General features: G+C 43.3%; 2 protein-coding genes across 3 annotated transcripts in view; one reads left to right on the top strand and one right to left on the bottom strand.

Moving 5' to 3' along the window:
- Positions 1-955: 955 nt before the first annotated feature.
- Positions 956-22,179, bottom strand: PTGR3 (prostaglandin reductase 3). 2 transcript variants are annotated; one of them, XR_013183584.1, is made up of 4 exons: positions 21,159-21,293; positions 7,829-7,984; positions 2,912-3,026; positions 956-1,430 (listed from the first exon to the last, which is right to left on the bottom strand). XR_013183584.1 is itself a non-coding variant. In XM_054648331.2 (2 exons), the coding sequence occupies exons 1-2, from the start codon at positions 21,458-21,460 to the stop codon at positions 14,341-14,343; spliced, it is 1,227 nt and encodes a 408-aa protein (XP_054504306.1). In that variant the 5' UTR covers positions 21,461-22,179; the 3' UTR covers positions 13,489-14,340. The 2 variants fall into 2 exon arrangements, 1 of the variants encoding a protein (XP_054504306.1); XM_054648331.2 differs by lacking the exons at positions 956-1,430; positions 2,912-3,026; positions 7,829-7,984 and adding an exon at positions 13,489-15,265 and having other exon boundaries at positions 21,159-22,179.
- Positions 22,180-22,511: 332 nt separating this feature from the next.
- Positions 22,512-25,630, top strand: part of TSHZ1 (teashirt zinc finger homeobox 1) — a 57,383-nt gene continuing 54,264 nt past the window's right edge. The window contains exon 1 of the mRNA XM_054648318.2: positions 22,512-24,993. Within this exon, the coding sequence (XP_054504293.2) occupies positions 24,954-24,993 (40 nt within the window). The 5' untranslated portion in view covers positions 22,512-24,953. The remainder of the gene's footprint in view (positions 24,994-25,630) is intronic.

Below are 25,630 nucleotides of genomic sequence, written 5' to 3'. Positions count from 1 at the left end.
TTTCAGTTTAGTTTTTGTGATTTTAAGCTAGTGCTTTCATTTAATCTAACCTTAACACCACCATCTGATTTTGAAGATATCAAGAGAAGAGTAAATGGCAGGTATATGGTATTTTCCCTCTTAAGAGGTGTTGTAATTTTATACACTAGGATAACACCTGTGGATCAAGCCACTCTGAGCTTTGGATAACTGCAGACTGGGAGTACTGTGAAGATGTGACTACAGATTTGCTTATACTTCTTTCCAAGAAAATTTCCAAAGAAAATTTTCTTTCCAAGAAAATATAGTGGCTGCTTTGTGTTTTTATAGGCTGGAACTGTGTTATTCATGGGATGTGGAGTACAATGTTGATTTTGTGCCTTGACTCTTCAATCCTTCTGTAAATGCAGAAAGAGGAGAAAGCAACTTGGCTCCTGCTTTTCACAGATGGGAAGATATGGTCTTTGATCTTAATGCTAGAACTAGTAATCAAATGTTGGTTTCCTGGCTTTTAATGTGTGAATGAGTTGAAAGATGCTCTCGACTAGGCTAACAAGCCATGTGCAGTGGGTGAATGATGCTTTGTGTAGCTCATTCTTGACACATTTATGATATAAAACAAATATATGAAGGTCTTTTGATCCGTGAGCTAAGGCTGCCTATGGTGACAGAGACAAGGCAGGAATATTTGGAGGTTTTGTAAAGTATCCACATGCACTGTTGTCTCCCTGCCTCTACCCTCTTTTTGCTTAACTTTCTCTTTGTTATGTACAGTGCTTTCTGCTGGAATAGTGTTAATAGTCACTTCATGTAAGCTTCACTATTACACCTTCCCTGAGTGGAAATAGGGGGGTGAAATCTTTTTAGACCTATGGTGTCTACATTTGGGCTTGGGAAAGGACAGGGCAGCTCTTATGTCCATGCAGCTGCACAAAACCTGCTTGTTTCCTCTTTATCAATGAACAGCACCAAGTGCTCAAGGAATTCATCAGCTGTATTTTGCTTGGAATTATATGTGAAGGAGGATCCTCCTTCTTGTCATTTTATTTATCATTAACAGCCATTTTAATTTCTTCCCAGAGGCAATTATACTGATATCACCACATCTAAATCAGAAATGACACTGTAGTGGTTATATTATGTTGACTGGGCATCACCTAATTTTTAAGTGGCATTCTTGCCCCATCATTGTGATTGTATCCCTTTCTAATAAGTAATATAAGAAAATATCTACATAATGGGAAAACATACATATTAATATATTCCATGACAAACATGTTAACTTTACATATTAATCATGGTAAATAGAAGTCATGTTTTACATTTTTCCTCTTCAGTACACTGTTCTCTTGACAGCTTGCTTTCCCTCTGGTTCTATTCTTTCCTGGGGTACATTCCACTGCCTCTGGTCACCCTGTTAGTTGCAGAAGGAGAAGGCAGGTCACATCCCCCTGGTTAAAAGGAAAAAAGGGAAAACAATGTTACTGGATAACGTAATATTGCTGCTCTCCTCACTACATTCAGGTCTGCATGAAGGGACTCATATACGTGCAATAAACATATGTGTGTGATAATGAGATTGTTGGTGGAAAGTCATCTTGAAAAGACAAGGAGCAATTAAGCTTGCTTACTTATACAAGTTAGAATGACAAGATGCCACTGCTGGTCCCACTCATCCATATAATAGGATTCTCCTTCCCTGCTTAGCTGTATTGGGAGAAGCATTTCCTGTCAAACCTCTGCCATGACTCCACCATAAAGCAATCTGCCTTCCTTCCTTTCATACACCATTCATTCTCACACTTGCATCACTGTCCTGATTTCAACTGAGTGCCTGCTAGCAAGCACCTGTATTAGAATAATTTAAGAATTCAATGCAAAGCCTTCATATAACTATTTATTTGTATTGGTGTACTCTCTCGTCCAATTTTAATTGAATACTTAAAGATGTCAACTGGGGAGATGTGCAGGTTGTTCACAAATGCTTAATAATGCGATGTGTGGAGTCAACAAATAATGCACCTTTCTTTTGCTATCTTGAAGATTTAGATAGGATATCTTGGATGCTATTGACAAGGAGAGAAGTGTGGAACAATAGGAACATATGATAGTGTTAGATAACAATAGCTATCCTTATGCATCTTGAATTGAATGATGAAGCCATCAATTAGAGAAATAGCCCTCTGAGTATATATCATCAACAAGATGAATACCAGTACATTGCATTTCTGGATGGAGATCTCAGTGATCTGTAATTCAGAAAGGCAGTGAATAGTATACACAGTCAAACTAATTCTATTACTTTGAAAATCAGAAATCTTTTGCCCATGTTTTTTTGGTTTTGTGGTTTAGGGTTTTTTTAGCTACAAAACTCTTTCAGACACTGGAGGTATTTGTATTTTATATGTGCCTTCTCAGTTAGTATTAAGATGCCATTCTTCTTCACAGTAAGAATATTTAGTGGACACTTTCAGGGCTTAAAAGAGTATAAGGAGAAGTTCTTTCTAGTTGCTTGTCTGGTTTCTTAATTAATTCTTACACACAGGCATGGTGATCCATTTACATCCTGTGAACTCTGTTAGAGTCCCTCTCCATTACAAGGAGCAGACCTGGCATACACTCTATGCCATAGCCTCCATTTTCAACCTAAATTCTCTCATGTTCTCTTTGGAATATCTGATGGTTTCTATCCCTTCTGCACCTCCCAGATTTGGGTGGGTTTTTTCTTGTTTTGCTTTGGTTTGGGGTTTTTTGTTGTTGTTTTATTTAGTTTTGTTTTGTTGTTGGGGTTTGGGTTTTTTTAATAATCATTAATATTGTTTATGGCAGGAAAGCAACAGAAAGAGTCAAAGAGAATGTAGCTGCATTATAATAAGTAAGGAATTCCCAGCTTTTACAGTTTCTGGTTATCAGTTTAATTTCTTTTTCTTACATTTCAGATTGAGTAAATGTTCCATGGCCAGGGCCAAAATGCCAAAATTTATCCTTGGATCTTTACCTATGTACCAAAATGTACAGCAGAGCAGCATTAGACAGTGAAAATGGCTCTGTAAGAGAATAAAGAAAAAATATGAGATAAGACTGTAATTAACAGAGTGTTTGACTAACTATAAAATACAGTTAAAGGAATGAAAATGCATTTTCATGACCATTATCTGTATTATTATTATTTTTGGTTGAGGGTTTTTTAACATGGACTCCTTTGTGTGAAATCAGTTTTATGATCTAAATGTTTAGGTCCTCTTCATGATTGTTTGCTTGTATGCAGAAGGTCATTATATTAAAAAATGGATCCTACCAGGCATGCCAGTGATTGTTGCAGTGAAGAATTTCTAGAGCCTTAGGGGATAAAAAAAAAAGTCACTGCCTTTCCCAGAAGCATCTGAAAGGGCTAATGAAGTTTGGTGTATCTCAAATGTATTGACAATATATGGCCTGATGAGGGTAAGAAAAAGCTCAGGTCTTTCAGGATAACAGCAGGTGAAAGAAATTGCTGTAGCTTTCCCCCTTCTAAACCTAATCAAATGAAACCACCTACAGGCCAATATGCTTCTTGAGTGCACTTTGCCCTGGAAATAGTGTTGTATTATCACCCAAAACATAAATAATGCAATAAAAGAAAATGGTTGATGTATTCTTAATGAGCTATTGTTAAGGCACCCTTCACTCTTATCTCTTTTCTTTTCATAGCCTGATGCAAAGAGCAGCATCCAGTAGTTGAGTGTATTTTGAGTGCTGCTAGGAAAGAACAAATGAGAAAACAGGATTAATTACACTGCTTACTGCATCTAGAGGTCCATGCGGTTTGACCGGCTGTGTTAGGACACCCTGTAATTTGGAGGAATTCTCTGTGCACTGGCACCATAAATGTACTGCTATCAAAAGGATGGTTAATAATCTAAAGTTGGCTGTTAACATTGCTGAAGTTGGTGTCTATAATTTCAGTGAGTGACCTGAATGACTCTGCAATGAAAGACTGAAATGTCACTCTCCTCCTTTACTTTGTTTGCCTTGAGCAAAGACTGCTCCAGATTGTGTACATCCACCGAGGTCCAAATGATGAAAGGGCAGTGTGTAAGTGTGGATTCAAGGCTCAGCTAAATCTCCCTGCTCTGGCAGAACAGTAGGGGAACATGAGGAAGAGGGCATGGGTGAAAAATAGGATGATCTCCTCTGGAGCAGCTTCCACTGTGGCTATCTTTTCCCATCTCTGAGCAAGTAAAAGTGAGTCTGGCTATAGGGACCTGGCTCTCCCTTGCTCTCTTAGCTGCCAGCCACAAGTAAATCAGACCTGATGCCTGTGGCTAAAGGCAAAGCAAATGGTTTCCATTACCCAGGTATTTATTTTGCACCTGCTGCTGTGACATCTCTGTAATAACAGTTACATATGACAAAAGGTAGTCTGACCTGACTTCGAGTATTTCATTGCTTTTTTTCATTGTGCTGAGTGAGCAAGCAAGCAGAGGACTCATAGTCTTAATGGGAGGTAGAATTGTAGAATCATTTAGGATAGAAAAGACCTTTAAGATCATCAAGGTGCCACAGACCATCCAGCTGAGACACCTGTGGAGTGGCAAGTGCAAAGACCTTTGCTGTCAGGAATCTTAAACCCTTGTTTCCGATGTGCCCCGTTGGTACAGCTCAGATGCAGTAAAGGAGTAAAATACTATCAGTAAATTTCAGAAAGTTCAGTATTTGCATTTCATTTGGAAACCTATGACATTTTGGCATATTTTCACTGGAAGGCCAGAGCAAGGCTGATTGAAGATCAGTGTTGGCATTAAAATATACAAGGTATGGAGAGCTGGTGCACTTCAGAGCAAAGCCAGCCTGCCAGGCACAGAACCAGGGCAACCCCGGGACAGAGAATAGGACTGTTAGGGTTGGTGGTTTTTTTAAAATACAGCATTGAACTAAGAGATTAAGTCACCCACAAGACTCTGAAACAGTATCTTGGAGTGATACAGGCTCTTAGAGCAAATGTGCTTGTCTTCAGAGCTTGGTTCATATTGCCTGATGTACAAGTGTCAGGACTGGGGGTTGTTCGACCTTTCCACTTACATTGTGGCAGATAGGAAAGCACTGGAACAGCACCATTCTCTGTATTCTCTCTGGTACAATACAGCTGCTTCTCAAGGACCAAGAAACTTTTCCATCATTTGGATAAGCATGGGTGTCAGTTGTACTCTGGCAAAATTATGATGAGAAGCGCCAAAAAAATCTAAGCCTGAGTGACCATTCCCCTCCAGGCAACTTGAAGGCACTATCAACATTTTGTTTACTGAAAATATTAAAAGGTACTGCTGCCATTTATATATGACTGGTAAAGTTCTGACTATTTCTGGAAGCAAAGAAATAATTGCTTTCACCTTCCCACCTTACATTGTCTGTAATTAGTTGAAAATGTGACATAATGCCAGGAAGATGGAAGAAAATAATCTAGAAAGCAAGGACACTGGCATTAGTGCTCACTGCAGTATATTTGTGAAGCACTTCTATTGGATTTAGGACTGTATCTGATTTACATGGTGGGGAAAAAGCCTGAACTCATCTCAGGTGAAGCACAGACTTTGGCTTTCCTCCACTCACCACTATCAACATCCTTTTTTTGCCCTTGCTAGATACTACCCTCATGTGTACAGCATCTTTTATCCACAGCACACCACTTATCTTACAGGGTTCTACATCATACCATGTGTCCCAATGCTGAAATGTTTTGTATTGCTACAATTTCAAGTTTGTGGAAAAGGACGAATATTTGGCTCTTTCCTCTTTGCACCACAATGTGCATTTTGTGACTGCTGAACATCGCAGCTTTTCACAAATAAGAAAGGAAGAAATGCCAAAGAAGTTGCTTCATCACATTAACAGAATGAGAGACGCTGCAAATTAAATCACACAGGTGGAAAAGAACTTTGGTGGGTCGTTTTTTTGGGTTTTTTTTCTTGCGTAGCTAGAAAAGATCTCACATGTTGTAAAGAAAAATTGTCTGTTTCTATGGAAAATGTAAAATGTATATATTTGCCATAAATCTACTTAAATTTTGTTGCAGAGCATATAGGCAAAACTCTGTGCTTTTTTAGGTTTACATATATTACAAGACAATTTGACCTACCTCTCACTGAAAAGGGAGAGAAAAGCCTGAAACACTTCCAGCAGCCTCCCTCTCTATTATTTGCACCCTTTATTTTTTGTTGGGAGTAGGGAGGGAAGCAGAGAGAAAGAGGGAGAAGGGATGGAATACAGAGCTATCAAGTAAGTCAAGATTGTGGCTTACAGGAGTGAGAGGAAAAGCTGTGTTTTTTGAACTAGAATGGACAATAATCTGTCCTTCACAGTCCAATTCATTTAGAGCATACCTGGGAACTGCAGGGTTGTCTTTTTAGCAGTTTCTCCAGAGCAAGGTTTGCTTTGCCACTGCCCACCATCTGAGAGCTCAGAGCTTGCAAAGCTGCTGCCATTGCCACCATAGCTCTTACAGCATCACTGACTGCAAACGCTGAATTTCTGCATTGACTGAACTGAATTTCCCAAGACTTTGGGAGTTATCTGGGGGCCCTGGGAAATTTCACTACAATGTGAGGTTAGGCAGGTCTGTGCATTAAAACTGTTTTTTCCAGCAGCATGAACAACACACACAGAAACAAGAGCCAGGTTCTCCTCAGAGACTGTTTTTACACTGTTTCAAGAGTGTTTTTCTTGTTCCTCATTTACATTCCCAGGAGAGGAAACCGACTCAATATCTCTCTTATTTGTAGGCACTTGTGATAGCAGATTGAGGTTTCCCAGCTCAGTAAGAAGTCAAATGATCCAGTAACTGACTCTGCATCTTTATTACTGAGGATACAGGAAAAATAATGTATTTTATCCACTTTCATCTGGCTACTCTTGCCACACCCTATGCAGGGAGGAAAGGTATCTTATGTTGCTTGTATGCAGGGGTTATTTTGGAAGTAACATAACCCAAGGAGAACCCCTCATTAGGGCTTCAATGAGGGATTACACACTGGTGTCAAGGGGCAAATAAGCTAGGCATTTTCAGCATTATTCTTGTTTAATGTTATGAAATGGCCTTCAAAACTCTGGATGCAAATAAAACTTTCCAATAGGCTGCCAGGAACAGTCATGCCAATAATGCCATGCCAATGTGAATGAAGTTGGAGTGTTTTTCTTTGCAGCAATCAGACATGCCACACAATGCATTTCTGTGGAGTTCTATTTCTTGGGTGGCTGAAATCACTTGGCTGGCAGCCTCGTGCCTCCCAGCTCACCTGAGGCATGCTGTAATCAGCCAGAACCGTGCTGCATGTCATGTCTTACTGCTTCTAGAAAATATACAAATTTCCTTTCCTTCTATCCCTTTGTGAATGAGTCCCTTAGGGGTATGGTTTTAAGACAGCGCACAAGAAGCCTTTGCACAGATCCTCGTAACGCATAATGAGATTTGTGTGCCTGCCTACTTTCTCTGAAAATGAACCCTAGAACAGCAGAAGTGACTTGGTCTGGCACTTGCTTGGTCCTTTTGACCTCCGTCTTGTGACAGAAGATAAAGACTTCCCCCTCCTTCTCTTACAGAAAGCCTGGAGGGTAGGTTTTTATGATGTGCTGTCTGGTCTTGCAGTAAACAGAGACATTTCTTGAGGTTTTTAGAGTCATCAGCTCCAGTTCTGAAGAAAGATACAGTTGTTCAGCACTTCATGGGATAAACTTGTCTTAAGAGTACAGGTGCAATGAGTCTGCATGTCCTATGACAGAAGACCCGAATGCAGAGTTTTTGCTTCAAAATGACATAAGAAAACACTGTAAGTCCCAGAGAGGTAACTGCTTATGACAAGTAGAAAAGTCTCACCTGCAGAATAGGTGCCAAAAGCTCATGCTCTTTCCAAGCCTTTTTGTTATTATTGGACCCTGCAGTATTCAGTGAAGTGGCTCAGTGAAAATTCCCCTACAAAGACTCATGCAAGCTTCTTGTACACAGTCCATTTTTAATATTTTTTTTTAAGACCTACAAAAAAAGAGAGAAAGAACATGCTATAAACCACCACCAAAACCTCTGGGCTGTTACGGATTGTGGGAAGGTTTCTTGCAGTCTGCCAGGATCCATGCTGAGTGCCTGGGGAGCTGAAAACTGCTCTTGTCCTGTGATAAGGGCTCTACATGAAGCAGGCTCTGCTGGAGGCACAACAACTTGTGTTGAACCAGCACTGCCAAAATGCCCCTTATATGCAGCATCAACTGAAGTGACATCAAAAATTCTCCTGCCCTATAACCTAAGTAAAGAATGTGAGTTTAATGGGGAAATATACATTGATACTGTGTGCCTAGGCCATGTACACAGAACCGTGTTGTCTCTCACTGAGAACCAGCAGGCTGTACCTCACAGTTTCTCGGGTTTTGCCTTGGGCCTGGTCTAGATGTACTTCTGCACTAGTAAAACACAGCAAGTGCAGTACGTGTTTACCCCCTTTGACGTTACCATTTCATCTGGTCTAATAAGATCCAGCTTTTATTTATGTGTGTAGCTGTGCCTGTGAGAGGCAGGAAGAACACACCAGCTGGGGAGGAAAAAGGAAAAAGAAAAAAAATACTCCCGGGTACCTACCCAAGGAGTTAATGCATTGGGGCATATGTGAAGGAGTTAAAACACTACGCAGGTACAGATCCTGTGGCAATTACAAATGTTATTGAAATAAAAACCAGAAACAGGAAGCCAAAAAACAGGTCCCTAAGGCAGGCATCTGTCTTAAATGATATCATTTGTCAAGTTTCCAGCATTTTGTGGTTGTGAACACAAAAAGAAGTTCTGTGTTACACTAAGGACATTACATACTCATTAGTCGGAATGTTCCTGAAGTACATAATACAGGATTTTCATTTAATAAGAAGCAGCTACTTGCAACTGCATTGCACATAAAATAAATTCTGGGCACGCTAATTGCCATTCAAGGATCTTCTACCTAATTTTTGACAGGTTTTTCTTCCCCTCCCCCCTTAGACTACACTGCAAAAATTGTAAGCAGATTCTATTACTAAAGTTTTAAAATCTTTGAAGAATATTTTCTTATTTCTGAAATCTGAATTTCTTCAGTAATGAATTATGAAGGTTTTAATGCAGATATTAAAGAACAAAAGAAAAAAAACCCAAGTTATCTACAGGAATATTGTAGCAAGAAGTGGTGTAGTAAGAAGGCAAAATACATACATATACATATACATGTACAGATATATATATACACACACATATACATGCGTGTCTCTTGGTAAAATAACTCTCCAAGTCATCCCCCCGTCTCGAAGAACAAACCTAGCTTTAATTAATTGGTTTAGTTCCTCTATCTGAACACTATTAGTGCATTAGTTTTAACTAATATATAAGCTTCCCCCTCACTGCCCTGCCAATGACCTTAAGCTTCACATGGTAGGAAAGCCACTTGCAGTAGAATAGAAAAGTAATTTATCCACCATGATTGTTCAGCCCTGGCCCCTCTGTAAAACAGCAACTGACAATTGTGCTGTGTTATGGATGGTACGTTTGTGGTGTGTACAATAGTGTGCAGAGCATCAAACTCACTTCCCTGAACACTGCAGGCAGGATTTGAAAAGTGATCGTAGAGAGAAGCGACCACTTGCTGAGCAATGTCCCTCCATTTCCAAATTTTTTTTTTCCAAGTAACTCCCCCCTTTTTTTTCTGAAAAGAAAGATCAGTGTTTTCTTTTCTCGGCTTAAGAGAAGTATGTAGTTTTCCATTCATAAAAATATGTCATAATAATAACAATGAAAAAAGAGGTTACATTGCTTTTATTTTACCTGGGATTTCCTTGCTTCTTTCCACATTTCTGCATTTAGCATATTCCCTCAAAACATAATAAATTTCTATTCTGTAGCTTAAGGGATCCATCAGTTAAAATGTTAGTCTTTCATCTTTATTACCCTCCCATTAAAATGAAAGAAACCGGGACACACTTCAGTTTAGAAGAAGCAATTTAGTTGGTAATGTCCTTACTACTCAAGTCTTTACAAAGAGAGAAAGTGCATTATTGCTTATATTTCACACATCTATCTGCATAAGAAGCAACTAAAGCTTTCAGACACATATGATATTAAATTTAATAATATTCTTTGATTAGATTATTTTATTACAACATTTTTCCATTACTAGTCATTTCCCGTACACATTTACATTCATAAAACCTGGAGGTTTTTCTTTGTTTGTATGTGTTTATATGTATTCATAAAGCAAGGAAAAGATTTTCTGGTTTGCTATAGCTGTTAGATTCGAAAAGAACAGATTAATAACTAGCCACCGCGTAGGACTAGGTTTTCTTGTACACTGCACCAGTAACCCTTTGCTATAATGAGGACACAAAGAGGCTCACATCAGGCTGCTCCTCTTCTTCATAACTCAAAAGCGTCACAGTGGCAATAGCCTCTAGTGCTATTTGTCTTTAGTGCAGTTGTGACACTTCGGCATGATCCATAATTTGGCAGCTATTTACCGTGACATTTCCCTTCAGTGCAGCCATAACATTCAGTGAAGCCATTATTTGGTTCCATTTACCATATAAATTGTATTGTCGTGCATGCATGCTAGCAGCTACATTAGGTACCTGAAAATGAGTAAATCTTGTAAAATAGATACTAACAGCTATTCAGCAGAGAAATTTCTTTACTCCTCAGACAGAAGTAGGAATATATATAATATCTGCAAACACTACTGCAAACTTTTCCTTGAGAGATTGCAATTATCTGTATTTACATGACACAGCACTTATTCATATCCACTTACTAAATATACACTTTATGTGCATATACATTGCACACATTTGCGCGCATACAAACATACAGCAAACTACTGCTTGGTAGAAACCCAACTTGATTCAAAAAGGTATTAGGAGAATCCAGCATAGCAATTAAGTAGGAAGCATATCTGTAAAATGTGCTGAGGGTTGCAAGCCAGGAGAGAGAGAGTGAGTACGTGTGTGTCCGTGTGCGCGTGCGTATGCACACATGTGACAGACTCAGGAAAAAAGCCAGCTCTTCATCTAGTTCTTTGTTGTTTTTCCATGGAAGCATATGTGTGTAGGGAAGGGAAATTCGGTTATTAGCCTCAGCAAACAATGCCAGATTCCTCTGTAGCAAATTCATTTAGAAAGGTAAAATTAGGATGTAGTGCTAGCAACCACATCTCAATGAGCTGCTATTATTAATAGTATTATTATTTAAATCCCTGCTCTCTACATATAGTATACTTAGTACTTCCAAGGCAAATGTATTATTATTTTTAATCATTTAAGTCCCCACTGTGCACACAGCTTTTAATACACCTTTTTTGCAAGCATATTAAGTGTATTGTTATTAATCCCTTGCTGTGACTCTACAGTATTTCTTTTCCTTGTATGTTCAATGTCCTATCATCATTTAAACCTCTCAGTGTGTGCATGCCATATACATTTTCCGAGGCATCTAATATTTAAACATTATTTAAATCCATCATAGCTTACTTATTCAAAGGCAGCCCTGCTCCCACAACTTTAAGTTTGCAGAATGTACTTTTAAATAAAGAGAAGTTGGGTTTTTCCCCCTGCTGCAAGACAAAATCTATTACGAAACTCATCAAAAAGGCCTTATCTGCATGTTTAAGAAATACTTTTCACCCTCTCTGCATTGATAATGCTCTCTTTCAGCAATGTGAAGCATAGAAGTTGTATCTTTAAAAACAAAAATTACTTCTTCATTCCATATTCACTCATGGAAGTTATCATGTTGACCCTGAGCTACTCCTTCAGCTTAACATAAACATTTGATGAAAAAGACAAGCCCAATGACCATAGCCTAACATAAACACCAAAAGGGCTACGAAATTTGTACATTGGCTATCCAAGTTATGCATACAACAAATGTAATCCTTTTATTAAGGCTGTGATCAGTATGAAAGTGCTAAACAACAATCTAAAGCCAAAATTAAAATGAACAACATGTCATATCTGAATATATATGTGTGAACCCTCCAAGGGTCCCTCTCTTCTCCTATTTTGATCAGTGAATAAGCCTGGGGCAGTTGAATTATGCAATGTTATATATGAAGTAACATATTAATAAGAAAGTAGAATGTATGTCCAAACAAAATCCAGTTACAGGAGGAATTTTCTATGACAAAAACATACGGAATTCAGTGCCTCAGAAACAGCAAATCTATTGAACTGACAGTGATCAACATATCTGAAGGTTGGGCTGCTTGGATGGTTTTGGCATTCGACTGCAGGAATTTGATTTGAAAAAATTGTTACTCATGCAACTCTTCTGTACATATCACAGATGTAACCAATTGGTTTTTTGTGGTTTTTTTGCCACAGTACATCCCAACCAACCTTGTTTTTTTAAGATGCATTTAATGACCAAGGACTTCACTTTATCCCTGAACAAGGAAAGACATCACATATGCCTAGGAATAAAATGCTGAGAACTTTGAATGCTCTGTATGGTACTTGAGTGTTGGCTTCCTTCTAGCATTCAGCTGGAAGGCCAAGATACCTTTCTAATTATGCAAAACTCAAACACAGCACAATATTTTTATTATCAGAGATGAAAGAGGAAATATGTTTCTAACAGCAGATCTTACTTAAAACAAAAATCATGGTGGCTCGATGCTCACCTTGAGTAAGAGAGAAAAATGGTCACAAAGACTCAATCCATTCCACCTTTACCCAAAATTACCAATGTGAGACTAAACCTAGTAGTCAAGCATGGCCCAAGAAGGGGACAGTTCTCCATTTTACACAATTCTTTATGATGCTAATAACATATGTACTAAAAATTTACATTAAGAATGCACTAAATCAAAATTAAAAATATTTTTCTGTCTGCACTACTAAATAAAATCTATGTTTTCCTGTGTTACAATCAAAAATGTTGTGTACAGTCAGTCCTGAATAATGTCCTAAAATTAAGTTTACTCTGGATTTTTTCCTCCAAGTCCTAGCCATTATCAGTCTATCATTATGTTTATTATGAGGCACATGATCTTAGGAAATTTCCATCTCTTCAACTGCGTACAAATGAACGTAATTTCAAAAGATGTGGCAGAATTGGCCTTTATGATCTTAAAAGTTTGCTATGGAAAAAAAGATGTAGAGCAAGCAGTTTCAAGTATTTTATTGTTCTGGAAAATATTATGCTTCTAGCTGGAATTCCCACTGTACGTACCATTAATAATATTCACTAGGTGAGGAAGAATTTTTGAAACTTTACAAAAGCCTTTCACTGAGCCCAGTAGAAAATCTACGGCTGAGCATCAGTACGTGTACCAGGTATTGTGACTATAGATTTAAAATGGTCCTGCTGCTTGTAAGAGGGCTTCTGCAGAAGCACTATTTGGTAAAAGTAGAAGTAGAGGCCTGATTATGGGAAGTCCCTTCAAGAATGATCAGTCAAATAACTCTGAAAAACAGAATATCTGAAAAAGAGCTAGTCAGCAAGAAACATATAATTATGAATAAATGCCACAAATATTTAAATAGCTTAAAAAACTTTATTTAATCTTCAAAAAATATACAGGGCATAAACACACATGAACATGGCTCAAAATCCCATTCCAATAATCTTTAAATGCTGACTAAAGGGGAGACTGGACAATAAACAGTAACAGTGGAAAATGAAAAGGCAACAAAATGAGACTATATTGCAACTTGTAGTTAAAGATTTAAAAGAAAATTGCGCAGTTGTTTATAGTTATGAAAGACAGGATTAAAAAAAAAAGTCAAGTTGCTTAATATTACTGACATGTCAGAATTGGAGGATAAATTTCCCTGTGTAACCAGTCAAGGAATATTACTATGATCCATGATGCAACTGAATTATGATTATCATGTTTGTGACAGAAAATCAAGAGCATTTTTTCCCAGAAACTTCAAAAGATTAATAGAGCAACCCAAAGATACAACTCTTTACTTATTCTTGTTCAAACAATTTTATTTTTAAATCAGGGAATCAAAATTGCTGAAAGATTTTTTTTTCTGAGCTGAACTACAGATGAAGTCTTATCAAATCAGGCTGACAGACTAAATCTGCCTCTGCATCAAGACTTATTCTGTCAAGAACAATGTTCTTGTCTCATGCTAACCTAAGTGACAATATCAAACACAGGCCCATTATGTCCCTGCTACAGCCACTGATTTAAACACTTTTAAGAAAATAAAAACAAACGAAAAAAACCCAACAAACCCATCCCTTTTTATTAACACTTTAATGCTGTTTTTTAATATAATATCCATTACTAAGCTTAAAAAAAGAAATTGTTTCTAGTAAATCTGAGGCATAAAGTGCCCATTTTCTCTCTTCTGATTTATATCATTGTTCTGTTTTTACAGCTTACTGTTGACAGAGTGAGGTAATTCAACTACAATTTTTCCAATGTTTTTTCCCATGTACATGTAATCTACAGCACGGAATACAGATTCCAAGCCAGTGAACTTGCCCTCAGGAGACATGTCTCCAAAGTCCACCTCACAAACCAGGTCTCCTCTTTCATACATCTTGAGCAAATGCTGCAGAGCCATTTTGTAGTCAGAAAGGTAATGGTTCAAGAAGAAACCCCGGACGCTAGCAGACTTCTTCAATAGTTTTGCTGGCAATAACTCTGCTTTAACGGGCGGGAGGCCAGTGGGGTTTTGGTAGCCAGCGATAAACCCAATAACTATCAGGCGCCCTTTGATAGCCAAGGCATTGAGAGCCAAGTCAAACATCTTTCCTCCAACAGATTCATACACCACATCCACACCTTCGGGGTAGTCCTTCCTAAGCACAGATTCGACATTTTCAGTTTTATAGTTGATGGTACGGTCACAGCCAATGGATTTCAGAAAGCCACCCTTTTCATCACTGGAGCAGGTTCCAATTACATGGCATTTTGCCTTCTTTGCAAGCTGCACAGCGAACTGGCCTGTTCCTCCAGCTGCTGCTGTCACCAGAACCTTCTCGCCTTCAGACAGGTCTCCCAGCTCTTTCAAACTGAGGTATGCAGTTGCGCCACTTACCATTAAAGTGAGGAACTCGGGTTTCACTGAGGGTAAAGGGACTGCTTGTCTGGCTGGCACAACTGTGTATTCAGCAAAGGAACCTGCTTTCACGTAGGCCACAGCCTGACCCACCGAGTAATCTGCACTAGCACTGAGTCCTAACGCTACCACTTCACCGACACCTTCAAAGCCTATATCAAAGGGGGGTTTAACTGAGGCGTCATATCGACCAGCTGAGTAGTTTATATCAGATGCATTGATGCCGACAAATCTAGAAGAAAACAAAAATGTTTTAACCAGATTTACTCCTTACCAAGTTTTCATCGTATGAGAAACCTTATATTCAAATTGGTGGGATAAGTACAAGATTTGTTCTAATTATCTGTATATTTGAATAACGAGCAGACTCCAAAGATTACTTTCATCAGACTTCCATAGTTTCCATTCTGTTATTCTAGAATTCCAGACAAATTTTCTAAACAAAAAGAAACAACAAGAAGCTGTAAAAAGTAAAACCCAAACCCAAACAAAAACAAAACAAAATCCCTTATATTTTCCTTAGGTCCACTTGACCAAGCTAAAGAAGCTGAAAATAAATCTGTAAAAAATTAAAGCGTGAAAATTAACTGACCACTTCATACAAGATTTGGAAACACAGAGGAATGAAACATGCAGAGCAGTAAATATGTGGATTCTGGCAACAAATTTATATTTTTGAATATAATAATACTGTTAATGACTAATGATCATATTAACTATCGATGTCATTTGCAAGGTCATGTTACTGTAGGCAAGTACTTTTTAATTGATGGAGTCACTGCAGCAAATTTGCCTTTTGATGTAGCTAATGTCAGTGTTAAAATATTTTTCTTTATATAAATTACTTGCAACACATCAAAACAACCTTGCACAGAAGGAGTAAAATTGTAAAACTGAATATCAAGTCCTACTGACCTCTAACAGGTGAAAATGGATGGCTTTTTTTTTTTTTAGAGAAAGATATTCTCACAACTCGATTAAGCGCTTGGAGATAATGCCTAAGACAAAGTTATGATCTAGCTCAAATACAAAGATCTTTTTTTAAAGTAACTATGTACACAGGCAAGAGAAGAGAGACTGGGGAAGGCTGTTCTGCTAACTGGAAAATGTAAAAAAGCAACACATGAAACAGCAAATGCCAGGACTGTTACTATGTGTGGATGTGACAACCTAAAAGGTGTACTTGACACCATGCAAAAGCTGCAGAAGTAGGCAAACAGTGCACTTTTCATTGTTGCAGTTAGCAACAAGCTCAGCTTGTATATGTGTGTAGTTTTAAATTGCTTGCACACAGAGCGGGGAGAACTAAAACCGCTTTGCTCCTTTTGATATTCTTCATTCTTTACAGCATGGGGAGCTTCAAACTTTCACCAACGTTATGTATAAAAAGACTCGTAAGCGTAAACATATCCATGCATAAAATAGGTAAAAGTGACTGTAGCTCTCGGTAATCCTGCCTTTAACTCGCCACTCTGCCGCAACAAAAAATTCCTACGTCTTGTCCGCAGATACAAAAAAATCTTCTATTATCCGGCTCTGCGGTGACTCCCGTACAGGAGTGCTAAAAGATGTATAAAAATTGGTAACGGAGTTGCAGCTACCGAGGCAGACCGTGTCCCTCGGGCGCCAGGCGAGAGCAGCTTCCTCCCGCTCTTACACCCCAACTTCTGGGAGGGGAGCCGAGGGTGAGAGCCCGGTGGGGAGCTGCGCTCGCCCCCTCACCGGCCTCACGGCTTCGCCTAGCCGGGGCTCTCGGTAGCTGCCAGGCCAGCCCGGGGCGCCCGCTGTGCCCCAAGCCGCAAGGGAGGTCCCGGCTCCCCGCTGGGCTCAGCTCCCTCCTCCCGCTCCCGGCGCGCGTCTGCCCGGGCAGGACGCGGAGCAGCCGCGCCCGTGGCTGGGGCAGCGCACCCCGACACGGGCAGGCAGCGCAGCGACAGCAGAACAAGCCCCTCAGTTTTTAAGACCTTCCCCTTCTCGGCGCTGCGCGCTGGCGGCCGGAGCACAAAGGCAGGTAGCACAACCAAACACTCCGAGGACAAAAACTTTGCGTGCGGAGAAGGGGCAAGTCGTGCGGGGGGCCAGACGCCTACCGAGCAGGGCTCCCGCACACGCACCGCTGCTTTTGTTCCGCAGCCGGAGAGGATGCGAACCATTCCCCGCCCGGGCCGCAGCGCAACTTGTGCGTGCGGCTGCGGGGGCCGCAACTCGGCGCTGCCCGGGCGCTCCCCGCCGCGCCGGGCGGGGGATGCGGGCTCTCCGCGGGGCCGGCCACCACCTGCCCCCGCACACTCACCCGTGCACACACACACACACAAACACGCACAGACACGCGTGTTCGCACACCCGCTCCCTCCCCGTCTCTGCGGGGCGGCCGTGCCACGGGAAATGATCCTCCCTGGGCTTCTAGGTTCATCACTATTAATCAGCGCAGCCTGCTGTCTAGCCCTCCCCCCCTATTTTTTTTTAAACCTCCTTTTTATTGTGTGCAAACTCAAAACTCCTGGTCGCGTTGTAAGGGCTTCTTTCCCCCCCATATCCCCCCCATACACTTTTTTTTTTTTTTAACAAGATTGTTTAGTCTTAGATTCCTTGCACATTAAAACGATCATACACACCGTCTGGATTAAAACATAGTGTCTAATTTGCCTTATCATTCCAGCTGACAGAAGTGAGGTGGTAGGATGTGCATGCAGTTTCACAGATTATTTTGCTTTTAAAAGTAAGAAAAAGTACGAATTACAAGTTGAAGATCAGTTTACTAACTTCCGAGACTGATGAAAGTAGAGAGCACAGAAGAAACAATTACTTGGGGTGCTAGTGGGTTTTAAGACACCTTCCAGATCTTTTATGTTGCCTTCATTCACTTTCTTACTTTAAATCTGTGCTTTAATTTAGAAGTTACTAGTTGAGTTTTGCCCCTTTCATTTCAAGATGCAAACCTGAGGCAGGGTGTGAAAAAATCCTGAGATTGGCTTTTCTCGAAATAATTATGCACATTGAGTCACCCGTTTTATTTATACTCAACAGTGTTGAAACCCCTCGTACTGTTTATTATAGAAAACAGGAGGACGCTGCCGGGGGGAAGTAATGCTGTTTTGTGTACCACAACAAAGAGTGAGACACCGAAAACCAGCATCACAGCCTTAAACACAGACAAAACAAAGTCATCCAAACCAGCACTACGCAAGAAAAACATTATTTAGACCAAACACCCAGCAGGAATAGCCCTCCACTTTTCCCACTGGGACCCATCCCTTTAGTCCCCTGGTTCAAAAAAAGAAACTTTCTCAGCCCCTCTTACTCCCTTTTCTAAAAACTTTGTTCCCATCTTCCAGCCGAAAAGTAAATTCTTACAGTTACTTTGGCAATGAAATGTGTCACTTCATCAATAAAATCTCAAAAATCCTCCAACAACTTTAAGAAGGACCAAACCTCCACAGCCTTGGGCCCTTCTCCTGCAATGAAATGGAAAACCCTTGCTTCCACACCCACCCCTCTGTTCCCCCCAGGAAAACAGGACAGACAGATATACAAAACTTAAATGGCTTCACTAAGGATTTATCACCTTTTTCCCTCCCCTTTCTCTACTACACAGAATCAAAGTAAAAAAAAAAATAGCTTAAATTAATTTCTAATTCTGAAGGATTTTTGAGTAAAAGATGGGTTATTTTTTTCTGCATAAAAAGTAGAAATAAGAGTTGCTGGCATAGCTCTCTAAAGCAGAAGAAAGTTTCCCCTAACTGCATCTTATTTTAAAATATCTATCCACACACAGATTTTAATTTCCTATTCCCATAAATCCCAAACCAGATTTTATTGTGGTGAATGACGATTGTTTTGCATGAAAAGCTCAAAGCAATTAATACTATTCATGGGCGTGACTGGGACTAAAATGAACAAATCTGAAAATGCCCTCTTGGAACCCAAGTCTTTCATTGTTTTGTTTCTAATTGTATGCTTCTACCTATTAGAAAATGTATAGTTGTATTTGAGCTTGGTTGGCTGTTTTCTTAAAACACTAAATAGTCAGGGACTCATCTCTTCAGGATGGGATAGTCCTTCCCCAGAGTGACAGAGAGAGAGGAAAACATTCAGAACTTGCTTCGTGCTGCAGCTTGTACACAGTGAATGTTTTGCAGTAATGTAATTCTGTGTCTTCTATATTCTTCAGAAAGGAACAGTAAAGACAGAAGAAATGCCACAAGTAATACAAAATGTATGAATTCTACTTCTAGACTTCATCACTCACCTCTTCCTCCCCTTCATCCCCACACAGGCATGTGTACCAGTAGAGGAACATGTGTGTGACAGGCTGATGTGTTAAAGCCCAGCAATTGCCTGCCTGAATCTGTGGACCAGCTCCTGCCTTTAGTGTGGTACGAGCCCTTTTACCATGAAGTGTGCATGTCCCACGAGCACCCAGGGAGCCCACCCAGCAAAAGAAGGGAGGAGAGGGAGATGGGAAGAGTTACATTGGAAGCTGTTAAAAAAAAGGAATAAATTTTAAAAATTTACAGGAGGGCAGGCGGGGGAGTTGGATGAGAAAGACTCCAAGTGCATGTGTGGGAGGGAGGGGAGTTGAGAAACAAGGATGTCGCTCTGCCTTGCATCACCCAAGCAGAGTACTCGCTACTTGTATCTCAAAGTCTTCCGACCTCTTCCACAGAAAGGAATTTAACTCCGGCCGGATGGCTGTTGCAGGCCATTACTGTTTCAGTCGTTAGCGGATGCACCAACACAGTGCCTTAGACTTCTGAGGTTTGGAGGGAATTTGGGTCTCAGAAATCCCAGTGGGAGATATCAGCATCGAATTAAAGTGCCACAGCAGCTTTCTCGTCAGCTCCTGGAAGAACCCCTGTTCTTTCTCCTTATCACTTCTTTGCCCTGTATTTGTGTGTTACACATGGACACATACATGTCATACATACATGTCACACATACGCACACAGTCACACACTGCCTTAGCAGACCTCGCAGCATTGTTCTCAAGCCAACTTAGTGCTGCTTAATATCTTTAAGCTCCCGCGGCGAACATGGCAACCTATTTGTTACTACGATTTCCTTGCTTGACAAGAACCTGAGAGCGCTGCTCTCTCCCGTGCCAGCCACGCAGTCTGCTCCAAAGTTCCCGGAGTTTCGGCTTCCCCTCGTGAGCAGAGAAACCCCTGAACTTCAAAAGACTTAGTTTTAGCGCAAGGAACGACGGCGTCTAGGAAGGAGGCACCGAGAACAAACAGGTTTTATGGAGACAGCTGTGGGGGGAGGCACGTTTTGTCCTCGGAGTCTTCATTTCACGGCGAGCTGGTCACCGCGCCGGACGTGGGATTTACGGTGCATTATGCTAAGCAAAATGTCACCTCCTCACACTTCGCCCGACCCGGCTCCTCTCTAAAAGCCACCAACAACTGCGGGCCCGCGTCCTGCGAGGGAGGCCGAGGTCTGCCCTGCCCCCTCCGCTCGGCGCGCAGGGCTGGGGGTGGTGCCGGGGCTGCCCGGGCGGCGGGCCCGGCCGCGGCCTCCCCGGTGAGTCACGGCTGCGCGGGGGCGAAGCCGGAGAGCGCCGTGAGGGGCAGCGGGGCCGCGCCGAGGAGACAGCGGCCGGGCCGGGCCAGGCCCGCCCGCACACCGCGGTGCCGGGGCGCTGTGCGGGTGCGCCGGGGACACACTCATGGCCCGGGCACGACGTGCGTGTAACGAGCCCGGGCAGGCCCCAGGGAGGGGCCCTGCGAGCGCTTCCTCCGTCTCACTCCCTCCTTGGCACTGCCCGAACATAACACTCGCCTCTTCCCCCCCCCTCCCCCGCCCCCCTCTTTGGCACTGGGGCCCTGGGGTGTTTTCTCTTCCTTCGGGCAGGCGCACGCCGGGAGCAGCGCGCACAGACAGACAAACACACACAGCCCCGCCACAGGAGGAGGAAGTGTCACCCCCACACACGTGGATAGGGTGACAGAGCTGTAGCACCAGCCGTTCAAAACAACAACAATAAAATGAAATTAACAGTCGCCAGATGGCGGCTGGTACAACTTTGGAGCCGGTCTCCGAAGTGAGGAGAGAGCAGGCCACGAGGCGCCAGGAGTCGGCGGGGGCCGCGGGGCCGGGGCGCGGGGGGGCGGGCGGGGGCTCACCTGTTCCTGACCAGGAGGTCTCCGTCTCCCGGGAGTGGCACGGGCGAGTCCTGCTGCAGGGTGACCGCTTCCCTGAAGTTTTGGCTCAGCTTCGTCACCACCAGCTTCTTCATGGAGCTGGGGATGGACGAGCCCTGGAAATCCAGAAACTGACGGGAGTAGGACATGTCCAGGATGGGCCGCGACCAGCTGCCGCCGAAGGACCAGGCAGGAGCTGCCGCGGCGCAGGACGGCTGCTGCCGCCACCACCACCGCGCTGCCCGGGAGCTCAGCAAAGCGCCGCTTTTCGCGCTAAAACTCATGCCCTGCCTCGGCTCTCCTCTCCCGCCCCGCTCGGCAGAGCTCCGACTCGGGATTCTCCAGGCAGCTCGCAGGACGCGCCGGCAGGAGAAACTCCCCGCTCGCAGCTATGTGTGTACGTAAACAGAGCCCCCGAGCAGCAGGTTCTCCCTCCCCTCCCAGCCGGCCCCTCCGCCGCACGGAGACGCCGCCGGAGGAGCAGCGGCAAGATGGTCCCCCTGCAGCAGCTGCTCGTCTTCTGCCACCGCGGGCACTACCGAGGGGCGAGGCCGGCCCTCTCCCGCGGCCGTCCGTCCCGCCAGCCCCTGCCTGCCTGCTCTGCCTTGCTAGCCAGGCAGGTGTGCGGCGGGCCGGAGTATCTCCTAAAGGAGATGGTGGTGGTGGTGGCTTTTAGTTTGCACCCTGCCTCTGACTAAGGGGTTTAAAAACAGGGGAGGGGGAGAGGGGGGGGTAGACAGACGGACAGAGAGAAACGCCTCGGATTAGCCCCCCCACCCCGTTCTTTAGTTTACAAAAAGAGGGTCTCTCCCTACCAAAAACAAAAATAGAAAAAAAAAAGAAAAAAAAAAAAAGAAAAAAAAAAGAGGAATTAAAAAAAAATAGTAGGAAGAAAGCACGGTAAATTATCGGCCGGGAAGGGTTAGAGAAGTGGGGAGAAGTTGCAGCTAATCTCCTAATGTTGTTATTAGCCGCCGCCGAGGAGCCGCTGCCCGCGGGCGGACGCTCCGCCCCTTCCGTGCGAAACGTTTCACTTCCTCGCAAGGTGCTACGAATCAACCCCGAGACGGCGGCGGCGGCTCCGCGCCTGCCGCGGGAGGGGATTTAAACGGGCGAAGCTCTTCCCGCCGTCGCCGTCCTGCCGGGAGGGGAAGGGTAACAGGCTGCTGTCAGTTTGCTTGGGTCGCAGGGGTTTCCCCCGATCCCTGTACTGCCAGAAAATCTCGCCCTCCCTTCCCCTCCTTGCTTCTTTCTTTCTTCTTAAAAAAAGAAAAAAGAAGAAAAAAAAAAATTAGTCATCTCTCTCTGTAGGTTACGTTTGGGTGAGGGAACCTGCGCAGGGAATCAACTGGGTCAAGGAACCGAAGTCAATGTTGTGATAGAGTCGCCAATCCCAACTTGGTACAACTGCGTGGAGAAAGGCAATATAATAGAGATGTTGCATTGATGTCGCGTGTAGTTCCCAGAATTAACTCCATCCTACCAGTATAAACAGCTCAATGCTTAATTGTGCGGTAATAAGAAGAAAGAAAATCCCCTTCTGCCCGAAAAAGAACAAAACTGCAGTTCCAAGTGCTTTCCTTTAGGAATCAGCTGGGTAGTTTTTATTTGCTTTCTTGACTAAAAAAAAAAAAAAAAAAAAAAAAAAAAGGAAGAACCCTTCTGTTCTCGCAGCTAACATTATATAAATCCCCAGACACATACTGTGCAAAATGTATTAGCAGTATGTTTCATATGCTGCAGTTCTCGCTCTGCAATCTGTTGGTATTTTAAAGTAAGGATGAACTGTAATCTCCCATAAATCATTTTTAATTCAATGCTGGGTAGACGTGTGCCACGGCGAAGTATCATCTCCTGCCTGCCTCTTTTTTTTTTTCCTTTCTCTTTTTAAGTTTGCTGGAAGAAGACCTTTGCTGAAGTTAAATCAGCACATGCGTCTTGCACAGCACTTCAGCAAGTGGATTATAATAACAACCCCCTCAACGCGTGTCTCACATGAGGAATCTTTTATGCCGTGCTGTATTAAGACTTTTTTTTTTGTCATATTGTTTAGCTCTGGGAAAGGGAAAAAAATGAAAACAAAGCAATTAAAAAGATTGACAGGTATGGGTTTGTGTGAGACCTATTTGTAATTGTCAGGGTGACGTGGGCAAGAGGAGGAGGAGTAACAAACTGAAGCAGGAAAAGCAGCTCGATGTGTCTGTCTATCAGTTGAGACTGTCTGAGAGCCCTGGGATCCGAATGTGTGTTATATTTCAGTGAAAAGAGAAGAGAGGGAGAGTGGATCTCTTTCTCTCCCAGGAGTTTAGGGGGGGGGACAGTTCACGTTAATCTGTCCCACTCAGTGAATGTCTTTTCTTCCTCCCCCCCTCCCTCTCTGCACACACTCTCCGGGGTTTTTCTTGGTTTTGGCAAATTTTTTGTGTGTGTGTGTTGTTTTTTGTTTTTTGGGTTTTTTTTTCTTCTGTTGCAGATCGAGATCAGCAAAAAAAAAATCCATGATAAAAAATGTGTTTGCATTATATTTAGTAGCAGAAGAATCTTCGATTTGTGGAAGAGAAAAAAAAAGGGAGAGCAAGAGAGAAAAGTAGTCCTCTCCGGTGGTGACACTGTTTGATCTGTGACTGTTTGGAAGGTGGAGGAGTGACTGACATTTCCCATCCGGTGTATATGTATGTATGGGGGCTTTACTCCTTTTTATGATTTGCTTCCTTGCTCTTAGACTAAGTGCTGGGAGGAGAAGGAGAGACTGGATCGACCTCGTTTTTTGCACAATGAACAAACTATTACCAACGCAATAAAAAACCAAACAAACAAAAAACCCCCCAACAACAACAGCAACAACAACACACAAATCCACGAGCTTGAAACAAGCCAGCGAGCGAGCGAGAAAGTTGCGCTTTGAGACTCTTTGATCTCGGAGAAAGCCTGAGAGGGGGGGAGTGACTGAATTTACCGTCTCATCGCCGCCGCTTGCTCGGCTCTCCACCGCGAAGAAGGAGAAGAAGACGAAGAAGTGATTAAGGAAAGGAGGGGGAGAAGGGGAGAGAGAAAAAGGAGGAGGAAAAAAAAAGGAACGAAAGAAAGATAATGGATTTGGGCTACAGATTGAACTGATCAAATCTTATTTATTTTGCACATCTCCACTGGCATCTTCCCTGCTGCTGCTGCTGCCGAGAGGACTGAAGAGCTTTGTCTTATAAGGAACTTAAAAGAGAGAGAAAGAGAGAGAGAGTGTGTGAGAGAGAGAGGGAGGAAAAATTAACCTTGTAAATGAAAACATTTCCTAAGCAAGTTTTTGGAGTGGCGGCGGAAATTGGCATCCCTGTCACCAGTCTGTGGCTTGCCTCATCCCACACCCCACCTTCCCCCCCGCCCCGCGCACCCCGCTCGCCGCGCCGGGAGCTGACCCGGGGGGGGAACCCGGACCGGGCGAGAGGAGAACCCGACCAAACTTTTTCTCCTTCCTCCCCCCCCCTCCTTCCTCCTCCTCTCCCTCTCTCCCATTCCTCCCCACCCTCCCTCTCGCTCTTCCTAGGCAGAATTAGAAGTTGAATCCGCTTTCTTTTCTCCTTCCTCCCCCTCCCTCCTTCCCTCCCTTCTTCCTTCCCCCCCCCACCCCCCCATTTTTTTATTTTTTTTTTTATTTGTGTGTGTGCGTGCGCGGCTGTGTGTTTGTTTCTGCATGAAAAGAGGGGGATCGGAAGAGGAGTCCTGCGTGGAAACTCTGCGGCGGCGGCGGCGGCGGGCGGCGAGGCGGCGGCGGCGGCGGCAGCAATGCCGCGGAGAAAGCAGCAGGCACCCCGGCGCTCCGCAGGTAACACCCTCCGCCTCCCGCGCTGGGGTGCCGCGGGCACGGCAGGGGAGGGGTTAACCCGCCGGGAAGCATCGCCGCGGGGGGAGCGGTTCCTCCAGCCCTGCCGCAGATTTAAAACACCCCGCGTGGCTGCCTCCGGGGGTTTGGGGCTTGGGGCGGAGGGGGGGGGAGACGGGGAGGGGGCGAGCAGCACCTTGGTGGGGAAGAGACAGGGGCTGTAGTTTGTACTTCTTTGTACGCGGGAGCTGGAGGGATCGGCGTAGTTCTGAGGTGTGTCACGCCGAGCCTGACAGCCTCCATCCTCTCCGCCGTTGCCAACACGTTTAAAACTAGAAACTTCATTTTGTTGCAGTCCTGTAATCTCCGCATGCGGGTCCGCGTGTGCGTGTGTGCGGTGCCCAGGGCAGCGCCGGGGAGGGGAGGGAGCTCCGCTGTGCCAGGGCAGGGATGGTCTGCTTTAAAAGTGTGTCAGACCGTATCCAGGCTGAACCTGACACTCGCGAAACAAAAGTCAACAAAATGGGACACAGCGAGGCATCTGGCCAGTGCATTTCACTGGAAAACAGCAGCCTTTAATGTCACGTTGAAGAGGCTTTTCTCCCCCCCTTTTTTATTACCTCTAAAGATGTCTTTTGAT

This window comes from Agelaius phoeniceus, chromosome 1, assembly GCF_051311805.1.
Source record: "Agelaius phoeniceus isolate bAgePho1 chromosome 1, bAgePho1.hap1, whole genome shotgun sequence".
NCBI lineage: Eukaryota > Metazoa > Chordata > Aves > Passeriformes > Icteridae > Agelaius > Agelaius phoeniceus.
Note: the sequence above shows the minus strand (reverse complement) of the source record. Positions and strands in the feature narration are given on the sequence as shown.

Bases quoted from the DNA above. Each gene is read 5' to 3' on its own strand.
- PTGR3 (XM_054648331.2), bottom strand. From the start codon at position 21,460: ATGAGTTTTAGCGCGAAAAGCGGCGCTTTGCTGAGCTCCCGGGCAGCG. The intron at 15,266-21,158 runs GTGAGCCCCCGC...GTTTTCTTCTAG, and splicing joins GACCTCCTGGTCAGGAACAG to ATTTGTCGGCATCAATGCAT.